At 35.9% G+C, this 12,184-nt stretch overlaps 2 protein-coding genes across 2 annotated transcripts in view; one reads left to right on the top strand and one right to left on the bottom strand.

Moving 5' to 3' along the window:
* The window catches only part of LOC309493846 (sialoadhesin-like), a 128,619-nt gene that overhangs the window by 50,382 nt on the left and 66,053 nt on the right, over nucleotides 1-12,184 (top strand). The gene's annotated exons all lie outside the window — the stretch shown is intronic.
* LOC309493680 (B-cell receptor CD22-like) overlaps nucleotides 1-12,184 on the bottom strand; it is a 60,313-nt gene that overhangs the window by 9,206 nt on the left and 38,923 nt on the right. Inside the window, exons 9-11 of the mRNA XM_082162876.1 lie at nucleotides 11,968-12,048; nucleotides 6,457-6,520; nucleotides 6,253-6,335 (exon numbers count right to left, since the gene is read on the bottom strand). Coding sequence (XP_082019002.1) covers nucleotides 6,331-6,335; nucleotides 6,457-6,520; nucleotides 11,968-12,048 — 150 coding nt within the window. The 3' untranslated portion in view covers nucleotides 6,253-6,330. The remainder of the gene's footprint in view (nucleotides 1-6,252; nucleotides 6,336-6,456; nucleotides 6,521-11,967; nucleotides 12,049-12,184) is intronic.

Genomic DNA, 12,184 nt, shown 5'->3' with positions numbered 1-12,184 from the left:
ACAATTTTTGATGACAGAAATAAACTGTTTCATTGTATTTTAATTGTGTGATTTGTGAAAAATATAGAGAAAATGTTCATTTATTTGTGTTCAGGATTATTTATAAAAAAGAAATTAGCTATGTTTACATAATTATAGGGAGTATTATAATTTCATAAAACTTAAGTAAATGAAAAAAAAAAAAAAACTGAAATAAAATCTACTTATTTACTTCATTAAATGGTAAGATTTACTTCATAATTTCATAAAAGCAAGCTTCCTAATTATAAAACAATAAATAAACTTTACTTAATTACTTTAAATAAATATAGCTTCTAAATGAAATGTAAATAGGTCATTTTTACTTCATTTCTTCATGAGCGTTACGTTCAATACTAAGTAGATTTTACTTGATAATGACACTTAAGTTGTACTTGATATTATAGCAGTAAAATTTACTTAAAATATACTTGTGCAAATTGTTACGAGGATTTTATTAAGTAAATCTTGCAAGTAGTTTTTTTCAGTGTAGATACAGTGTATAGATACATTGCATTGAATGGGAATAGTAAAATGGTGTATCAGTTCATTCCGTTATATCTTTCATAACATAGTTGAGAATCATCTTTATTCAAATTTTAGTTAAAATAAATCCTGAAACCCCAACATTTATTGGTGATTGAAAAAAAACAAAAACAATATAAATATTTCCATTTTTGCAGCTTACTAAATGTATACCTTTTTTTGTACACAATTATCATGGTAAATGATATACCACTAGTTAGCTGTTCTTGCAATATTAATTTTTATTGGGCAATTTATTTACAGAATACAGAAAAATCTCTAGAATCTGGATACAGTTTGTCTTCTAAATTATTGAACATTACAAGGATGTGTCAAGTATGTTGTGGATTTTAAGTACTTATTGAAAAGTTTTGTATTCGATTTCAAAACGGCCAGTTCATCTTGTCTTTTATTATGACAGGGGTCGCTGGGATACCTTACTTGATTGTGATTGGCGAAATGTGATATTCACCCATAATATTTCGGAATAACGACCGTTGCACGATAACAACACTGTATAACTGCATAATACGTCCTGCATAGCTGTGCTCCTCTTCCTCCTCCCGTGAACGCCACAAATATGATAATAATCAACTCGTATTTGAAGGAAGAGTGTTTTTTAAAGTAATGTCGCCCGTGTTTTCTCTGGCGGGCTGCAGTCTCGATCCGAGCGGGAGATTGAAAACCCGAAGTGGAGCTCGAGCGGTGGATTACAGGACGCTTTAAGCGGGGAGGGGAATATCAGTCATTCCGCTCCACCCATTTATACTATTCCAGTCCGGCTTTCAGTCTGTGTTTCGGTTAGTCACTCATGGTCATAGACTGTAAAAAATATGGACAAAGCGTCTGTGACGTCACCCATAGACTTTCTGAAGAACGGTTTTGAAGCCATTTATGGGGGGTATGGGCGGCGCCATCTTGGAAAATCTTGGGAAATCCTAACCTCGCCCACCTTCTGGCCAATCCATATATGGGTAAAGGATGCGAGTCCGGTTATTCCAAGTACAGAACAGCGAGCGTCACTCAGCTCGCTCTGCTACTCCGGTTATCTCTGTGTATATTTTAGGCAACTAAATATGTTATAAAACACCATACTAACTCTTTTCGTTTTCATTTAAAGAAATCTTAAACATTATAGCCACACAAATGTGGTTCAGGCAACACGTATTGATTATATTCACTGCACATAACGTTTGCCTATTTATAACAAAACGAAATATAAAACACAAACCTGCCTCTTTTCGTTTAAATATAATATAAAAATATTAAACATTTTAATATGGTCCAGGCAATATGTGCATTTGTACTAAACAACAGATGTTGCAGTAAACAACATTACAGATCATCTTCATTGTTTTAAATTTAAAATGACAAAACTCAACCCAGTCTCTTTTTGTTAAATTTCCGTTTTATCAATATTAGCCATTATAAAAGTATAAGTAAATGGTACAAGAAGCTATACAAATAAAGCAAACAATTCTGTCAAACATACAAAGTCAGCGCTCTATAAATAGCTTATAAAGTTAAATAGCTTATAAAGTTATGAAACTTCCCCTCAGCCAAAATGATTGGCCATGGAACAAATGATAGATTCACGAGACCAAAAATCGCCCGTTAGATATACACAAGACGAATTATATCTCATGTTTAACCACTACAGAGACGCCAGAGTCCGCGGCAAACGTCAGAACGACTAGCTGAGGAAAGGCTGCTCCAGGCGGGGTACATGAACGCCGAGCGCCCGGTGATCGCCTGGATATCACAACTGGATACAATTTCCATAAATCTTTATAAATAAACCACAGATTTGAGCTTTAAACAACTACATTCTCGCCTGAAAAACTCTTAAAACTACATTTCATGATACAGAAACAGTAGTATTATATTTCAACTGTATATAAAAATGGCGCTCCTTATGTTGTCATTCTCCTCGGCGCAGCCTATGCTCGTTATCAGCTGTCAATCAAGCTGTCAATCAAAGTTAACCACGCCCTTATTTGTCATACATTTTATATCTAAATACGATCTAAATTAACGAGTTAGAAAAAAATTCACCCCCCTCACAGTTGTCAGGCACTCGGAACCTATCGAAAAATACAATAAAAGTCCATGGGACCAACCTGTAAAAATATGAATTTATGCTGTGAAAACGGACATTTTAACATGGGGTCTATGGACATTTGCTCCCTTTTGGGACCTGCCCCTAGCGGATTTTCAATGTATTGCAGTTTTTCGCACTTACGGGTAGGCTTCATTTTTCAGATTACAATGTTGCCCCTTGCTCATGATGAGTTGCTTCTGTTGGAAGTTGGAACTAGTTTCGTCGTCGTAGAAGGAATTCATACGAACTAACTTCAAGTTGAAACGTAAGTTAAGGACTTGTTAATTGAAATATTGTTGTTCCGAACAACAGCAAGATAACGAGTGTAATTTAGTTTATTATATTCATTTGGCTAAATGATTCAATTCAATTCAATTCATGTTTATTTGTAGGGCTTTTCACAATAATAATTTCAAAGCAGCTTCACAGAAAGTGCATGAGTCCATATTACAATTTAGAGTGATCTGTTATCACGTAACTGGGTCATTCCACGAAATTGGTGCCTTTTGTGTCCCTGAGAAATAATCAGACGTAGAATTACTATAACAACAAATACATTTGTGATTTAAAAACATAATAGTACTATGTATTATTTCCTCAATATTACATTAAATTAAAGTCATTTATATATTATTTTAAATAATTTAAATGGCATTTATGCTGATAAGGGTAAGGTTTTTGGCCTGTCCCTCCCTGTGATTGTTCTTTTTCAGCAGGACTTTTAATTTGCAAATTGAAGGCAAAATTATACAAAAATCACATTTTCATATTGTTCTAAGTATAGTGTCACTGTTAAGCAATGTTTTGGCATAAATATACATTATTTTTAATAAAATATAAACCATTTTATCGGTGTCCCCTGATTTCATGTCATGCCTGTTACCCTCACCAAAAACCCCTTGTAAAATAATGGTACATTCCTGTGACATCACTTCCAGGAAGTTACATCATCTCTCAATCATTATTCCAACAGTTAAAACACAAGTAAGTTTCTCTCTCTCTTCTATAATGCTCTATTTTGATGATTTATTAGGTATAACTGAGGTGGGGACATCATGCAATGTCAAAACTTTTACTGATTTTTAAAGTATAAATTTAAACAATTATTTATTTAACTTAATGTAATCAATATCTACAAGTAATATCCTTTCAAAGTGTACAACATGTGCTTTTATGGCCTTGCCCTAATAGCTAGCAATTAGCAAATTAGCTTGAATTTGTCAAACCTGTTACTGTCAGGCCTGTTACTTTTGTATAGTAACAGGTTTTGACATGTGGGGTAACAGGGATGACATAGATTAGGTGTCACCTTAGCCACACTGTTTTTAAAGAACAGTGATCTTTAAAACATTTTTAAAGGTCATCCTGGGTGTTTTATTGAGCTAATGCCTATATCATTCAGAGTTGGTATTGCTGGTGCATCTGGCAATTAAAGTATTAACCCTCTGATGGTCTTCGGGGTCTTTTTGACCCGCAAATGACTTTTGCTGAATTAAAAAAAAAAAAATTCTCTTTGTCTAAATGGCATGAAACTTTGTACGGCTCTCAACCCTTTCTAGATGTACAATAATAAATAAAAAAATTATATTAGCGTGAAAAAAAGTGACTTTCGTGGTCTTCGGGGTCTCCAGAGACACCCCAGACAATAACATGTGATTTTGTAGCAGAATATTTTTTTATATTTTTTTAACAAATGTAAATTTACTCTGTTTATTAATGTTTTTACTCCACATTTGTGCAGTTTTGGGAGGATTTATGATATATTTTAAATTTATATAAATAAATTAAAAATGTTAATTTTTTTTTTTATAGGTTTTTATACAAAACAGTTCATACAGTTTTTTTTTTATGTAAAATTCACTTTATACATTTCTAAATTTCATTCATGGGGATAACATGGATAATTTGACATGGTTTTGTGTAAAATTTTTGCCCATATTTTGGAAAATGTAGTTTTAAAAGTAAAAAATTATAATTTTAGCCACTAGATGGCTATAGAGCCTCATTATATGCTATTTGCTATTTGACTAACTGACAGATATCTTTTCACAAGTTTTTTTCCAGTTGGATTCATATCTAAATATTATGAAGTCACAATTCTAACAATAAAAATGACTTTTTTGTGCGATTACAAACAATAGCAGTAAGGTGACTGCAGACCCTCGCCCCAATCTTGTAATGTTCAAGAAAGTGAAACCAAATGTTAGCATCTGTTTTCAGATCATCATAGAAAGACCAAGATCTGATTATCTTCCTTGCCTAATAATTGAACCAGATCAGTATATTTTAAGTTCTGTGAGGGGACATACTCACACAGACAAACAGATGGACGCATGGGTCTAATTACTCTAATTACAATACCCTTAAATCTTTAGATCTCTTAGAAATGTAATGTGCTTCACTAATACAACTAGGCTATGTCAAGTAATACAATTTAAAAAGGTAAAATTTTACAAAATTATGTAAACAAATATGTGCAGTGTACGCTGAAGAATGTGTGTCCTGTCATCCCTGTTACTCTGGTCAGTCCTGTTACTATGATGTCAATCCTGTTACTGTCATTAATTTCATAAAAAATATAAAAATTATATTTGAAATGGCCTTCCAAGTTTTTCCATTGTAACCCTATTGTATTTTTGACAAAGCCCTTCTTTTAATATCTCTCTTGTAAAAATATATATTTTTCTTAATTGACATGTGATCACCCTCCAAAATTTGTATGTTCTTGGTCATCTGAATGACAAATATAATATTGAAAAAAAAAATCTATTTTTTTTAACAATTCCAGTGAAAAGAGGGACTTAAATACTGCTCATATATGTGGAAATTATAACATATTTCTAATTAAAACTATAGTATATAGTAACGCATGTGTCTGTAACAGGCATGACAAAAATATCAAACATGAGGTAGATAAATAGTCATAAAATAAAAAATGACATAGCCTGAGATGGCACAATACGATTTCTTGTTATTTTATGCTGTCTTCATTTAATGGATATTTTTTAAAAATTGTTTAAACTTATTTTATATTTTAATTTTTCAAAGTTGAAAAGGCACTGATTTCGTGGAATGACCCAACTGTCTAAGTTATGTATTTCAGAAATGTAGCCTATACAAAACCACAGTTAGCTTACATTTTTCTTTTTTTATTTAAACAATGTAGAGCATTTAATGCAGATGCAATGAGCTCATTGAAGTAATGAATACTATTGAAGAAATGATTATGACATTAAGAAAATATAGCATTGGTGCATGTTGATTCAGAGTTTGCTGAATCTGACTAGATTTTTTTTTCTCTAGCATGTAATGCATTTTAATATTTATTATGCTGTTAATCTGCTGTATTGAATGACAGAAAAGTGTGGAAGACATGAACTTTGTACAAGAGCCTATTTTCTGCCTTTCATTTGAAACATAAACAATACTGATGATTAAGGTTAAAAACATTCTAAATGAAGTAAGCTTCATACGTGATAAAAAAGCATAAAGTAAAAACACACTTCAGTGATTACAAACTTAGCATCAATTCATTAACCTTTTACTTCCATTTTCGCCAAGGCATCCATCTATACAATTATCCTTAATATACTTAAGTTATAGCCTACATCATGACACTTCTGTCAATCATTCAGGGCTCCTCCCACAAAGAGATGCATTAAGGCTGTAACTACATCCTCTTCTTGTTAGGCTGAATAAGAAAGAAAGTAAAAACTTGAATACTGAAATATTTAAATAAAAGCATCAACAACACGTGTCATGAGGAAAGGCTAATAGATTGGGTTTTGTCTCTATCTAGTGGGTATTCTTACTTGCTCGAAGATTTTCATACAGAGACGAGTCCAGTTCGGGTTTACAATCATCAAGTTGAGCAGCCTTTATGAATGAAGACAAAGTAAAAACAGGAGTGTGTTATTGAAATTCTTAGTCAATATAGATATGTTCACACTGACATTAATCCGTGTATCATTCGTTCAGTCGTTTTTTGATTTAATATTGAAAGTAGAAAAATGAGAAAAGCTTTTTCGTTTTTTCCAAAAGAACGAAAAACAATAATTCAGCTTGATTTTTCGTTCTGAGGTAGAAAAATGAATAAACAGCTTGAATATTCGATTTCTACACGTGGACGGGAATGAAACGCCCCTTTCCTCTGATTTGTCAGCCGAAGATCAAACTGATCCGTCATCAGTTCTTCCTCAGTTCTGCACTGCAGAATAAGAGTCCTCCTCCGCTGCTGCTGATGATGTGCAGATTCTTATCTTGTTTTATTGCAACTACATTTCATCTTTTTCTCATCAAACAACCAGACTAACGAATGGCTCGACACAACCCGTACCAGGGAAGAGCCTAGACTGGGCTTTCTTCTGTGTAGATATAAATTAATCAACGCTTTACATCAGCTTGGTATGGCAGGGTAAATGACGGCTGTTAGCATGGTCTCCCTCGCCCAGTAAGTTAAAAAAAATAACATAATTAATTGTAAATTAAATATTTTAAACACTAATAAAAAAAGGAAAGAATAATGCATTGACTATAGCCTATATAATAACGTTCACGCATGAACTGTCATTCAGACTGACTATCTAACAACCGGAGAAAAGAGATATTAAAATACATATTTTCCGAGTTTTATGATGTAGGCTTTGTGTTTTATTAAAATGTATTAGCCTATAATTTATATCTAAAGGATGCGCGCTTGTGTGCGGCGCACCGGGTCACGTTGAGAGTAACACACGCGTGCGTCACATCGTTGTAAAAACGTAACCGCATTTATTATTAGCCTATTTAGAAATAGTGTAAAAGACCGGTAAATAAAATACATTTGATTACATTCACAAAAACTATTAATGTAAAGAAGGCTTCTGTCGAGTCCTAATATACACAAAGGCTAAATCAGCATCTTCAAGGGAAATGAGTTTGGAATAACAGCAAGTTATGACTGACCGGGCACAGCCTTTATATTGTACAAAAGACGAATTTAATTAAGCAGAATAACTTTTTATATGTTTGGTTGACTGTTTTATTTTAATAATGAACTGTGATGTCAAGTTAGCAATGCCAGAAGTGAACTGATAATATGTTGTGTGAAGTGAACTGATAATATGTTGTGTGAGCGCGCGATGCGCCGGTGCCATCACTTGGATTTGTTCCTCAGCAGGGGAAATAACTTAAGTCAAGTCAAGTAGTCAAGTATGCTTTATTGTCAGTTCTTCCACATGTACAGTACATACATATAGAGAATTGAAATTACATTACTCTCAGACCCATGGTGCATACAGATAACATTAACACTAAAGATTAAAAATCTAGATAAAGTATAAAATATAAAATACAACTATCTAATAAATAACTAAAAGAAGAAGAAGCAGCGCAAGACACATGGCAAGTAAAGTGCAAACCAGTGAAGTAAACAGAGATTTTAGTGCAAAGAAAATAAGCTTATTCCTGTCTGATTAAAGTGCCAAAGGGCTCAAAGAGCAGTCCTTTTATTTAAACTAACTGATGAGGTAGTAGAGCAACTAATGGGCAGACCTATGCGTTACAAGTGACTGGTGCATGACATCATCATTGTACGTTAGTGGGAGTGGAGAGGGGAAGGACCCAAGGATGTGGATCTGGATGGGGGAGTGGTCCTGGTTCCGTGAAAAAAAAGGGTGGGTAATTTCGGGAGCGAGTTCAGCTTCCTGACAGCCTGATGAATGAAGCTGTCCTTCAGTCTGCTGGTCCTGGCCTGGAGACTCCGCTGTCTCCTCCCTGATGGCAGCAGACTGAAGAAGCTGTATGACGGGTGAGTGGGATCACCTGCAATGCAGAGGGATTTGCGGGTGAGATGAGTTCCGTAAATGTCCTGGAGGGAGGGAAGAGAGACACCAATGATCTTCTCAGCTGCTCTCACTATGCGCTGTAGAGTCTTCCGGCAAGATGCGTTACAGGCCCCATACCACACAGTGATGCAGCTCGTTAAAATGCTCTCGATGGTGCCTCTGTAAAAGGAGTACATGATGGGGGGCGGGGCTCTGGCTCTTCTCCGTTTACGGAGGAAGTAGAGACGCTGTTGTGTTTTCTTGGCCAGTGCTGCTGTGTTTACAGTCCAGGAGAGGTCCTCAGTAATGTGCACACCCAAGAACTTGGTGCTGCTCACTCTCTCCACAGTGGCACCGTTGATGGTTAGAGTAGTATGCTGAGTGTGCGCTCTCCTGAAGTCTACAACAATCTCCTTCGTCTTGTCCACGTTCAGAGAGAGATTGTTGTCACTGCACCACCTGGCCAGGCGGCTCACCTCGCTCCTGTAGTTTGTCTTATCTTTGTTACTAATGAGACCCACCACAGTCGTGTCATCCGCAAACTTAATAAGGAGGTTGGAGTTATATGACGGTGTGCAGTCGTGGGTCAGCAGAGTGAAGAGGAGGAAGGCACACTATGGCAAGATTTAAAGGCACACTATGCAAGATTTGTACCTTAATATAACAGCTTCATATTCAGTTCGATGGTAAACAAACTCGTAGTAGGGCAAATCATCCCAATAGCAAAGCAGGGAGGGGACGCCGCTGGCAAAACCAGCAATGGTTTGAGAGGTGGCGCCCCGACAAATCTCGCGAGAATCACGACTATGGAAGACACTAGCACGCATTTCAGACGTGAATCATGAGTCGACGAAGAAAATGAAGAAAGCGCGGTCGGAAGAGTCAAGGAAAAGAAACCGACGGCTCTGCGTGAGTGGTATTTACGACAGTAACGTTAAATACAGTTACTCCACAGCGACTCTAGGGGTCGCTGTTTAAGAAAAACGAAAACTGCATAGTGTGCCTTTAATACTCTGTCGTTTAATAGCCTGGTAATACCAAACTCTGCTACTTCGCTTTGCTTCGTAGACAGAGTCTGGCATGGCATAATTGAAAAGCGTTTTCTTTCTTGTGGGGGGGCGCTTGTCTGAAGTTTAAAATCATTGGTTACCTGTAAGCCAATCACATAACGTTTGGTTATGGCGTGTGTTATGCGCATGCTCAGCCGCATCTAATTTCCACTGTAAACACACGTATGATGCGAAAACAAAACCATTGAGCGAAATACCGGAGTGAAGATGGCTGTGAACGACTTTTGCAGATTATGTGAAGTAAATCTACGCATCCACGGTACAATCAGCGTCTACGTCACGGCTCTCAGCCGGCCCTCTGTTCGTTGATTGGCCGGCTGTTTTCAGGCCGGAGGAAAACGGAAAGCTATGACGCTGTCTCAGACTGAGTACAGAAGCAAAATGAAATTGAGCGGAAGTACGAAGTCTGACGTAGTCAGGCTAGTCATTTAATACTCTGTCATTTGAAACAGTCAAATGTATATTTTAGGGATGTCCCGATACCACTTTTTCACTTCCGATACGATACAGATGCCGCAGCTTTGGCTATTTGCCGATACCGATATCAATCCGATATTTTTATTTTATTCTTGAACTAATACTACTAATAATAAAATAAATGGAAGCACTTTGCTCAATTAGCCACATAAAAACATCTCACTCAAATCGAGAACAAATACTTCTCCAGTATATGAGATATGACCTTGAGATATGTTTGGTAACCTGAATGAATTTAAAATTAATTTGCTATATTTCAGATCAACATATTTGTTTCCTTAAAATTTTAATTAACTTTAACTTTATTCTCATATGAATTATAAATAATTTATTTCTGTATAAAATAATACTACTTTTAAAAACACATTTGATTTTCTTTTGTAATCAATGTAGAATGTGTAAATTAAAAATAAACAGATTAGTGCTCTGTTTTAGGACAAGAAATGAAAACCAATGCAATATGATGAATGTCCAAAAGATGAGATCATTTTTGCTTTTAAACAGCGTGTGTGTGTGTGTGTCTGTGTCTGTGTGTGTGTGTGTGTGATTTTGGTTGGGTGGCAGTTACAGTTTGACAAGAGTTTACAGTTTGACAAAAGCAATGTTGTGTTTTACACAAATATAAGTAGGCTAAACACATGTCCTGTATGATGACGGAGTATGTTTTTATTTTTCCACTGTTCACACTCGCTCGTGCCTCTCTCTCTCTGACACACACATTCCAGCATTGCAATCTTGACATCGCAGCCTGTTCATTTTGCTGCATTCACACCAAACGCGAATAGTCAAATTCACGTCTATGGCGTCTAGTTCGATGCTTGAAAAGTTTGAATCCATTCGCGCGTCCAAAGCGAATAGGACGCGCCGCGCGCGTATAATGATAAAGCGAGCATTTGAAGAGACGCGCGTTCAGAGCTAATAGGCGGGGCTACAGATTAGGTGTCCCTAAAGAACCCGCATATGTCTATGCGCGTATCTAACAGTAACGTTAGTTCCGTATTACATTAATTAATGTGCACGCAAGTTTTATTTATTTTTATACCGTGTATTCTCTGTGTAAATCCATGCACCGAACGTACGTTCAGTACGAATACATGTACCGTTCCACCCCTAATAGGTATCGGATCATAGGTATCGGATATTTTTTTTTCTCCCCTCCGATATCCGATCTAGCGTTTTGGGCCAGTATCGGCACGATACCGATGCCGTGGATCGGATCGGGACATCCCTAGTATATTTTTATTTGTGTACATTCAAAATGACTACAAAATGTACAAAATGCCTTTGAAAAATTAAGAAAACAACATGGTGTGCTGCTTTAGCGCGTCTCTGTCTCCTTAAACATCCTTCTGGCGCACACCAAAAATTAACCAAAATACAGTGAATAGCCTTCTTGGTGTGCCTACTTTTGAAAGTCAACATTTAGATTATTTGAAGTAAAATGCATTATATAGGCCTAAGTCACTTAGGAATAAATCACAGCATGCTTCATGATAAAAAACGCAACTTTACAGTCCGGAAAATATAGAAAAATAGCTAATTATTTTCATTTTATTAATCTTTTTCAAATTATTTTAAAGCCATGTCTAGGCTCTTCCCCGGTACGGGTTGTGTCGAGCCATTCGTTAGTCTGGTTGTTTGATGAGAAAAAGATGAAATGTAGTTGCAATAAACGAGATAAAAATCCGCACATCAGCAGCAGCAGCAGCGGAGGACTCTTATTCTGCAGTGCAGAACTGAGGAAGAACTGATGACCGATCAGTTAGATCTTCGGCTGACAAATCAGAGGAAAGGGGCGTTTCATTCCCGTCCACGTGTAGAAATCGAATATTCAAGCTGTTTTCTAATTTTTCTACTTTCAATATAAAAAATAAAAAAAACGATTGAACGGATGAACACTGATTGACATTGAGTGTTTAATTCCTTTTGGCTAAAGGTGAAGAGAGTTTAGTCTTCTGTAGGAAACACTTACCGTTACATTCTCATACACAGCATCACTCAATTCAACATCATAAGCGTTGTGTCTGTCATGATGTGGTCTGGAATGATTCATCTTTGCCATTAAAGAAAAAAACAGAATAAAGAGAAAATAAATAACGTCTATAAACAACTCACTAGAAAAAGTCACTGCTACATTCAGACTTTCAATCTTTTAGATACCAATTCATTTAGATACCATATCATTATGG

This window comes from Leuciscus leuciscus (genome assembly GCF_965113295.1).
Source record: "Leuciscus leuciscus genome assembly, chromosome: 3".
Taxonomy (NCBI): Eukaryota; Metazoa; Chordata; class Actinopteri; order Cypriniformes; family Leuciscidae; genus Leuciscus; species Leuciscus leuciscus.
This window is presented reverse-complemented; position numbering and strand designations above follow the sequence as displayed.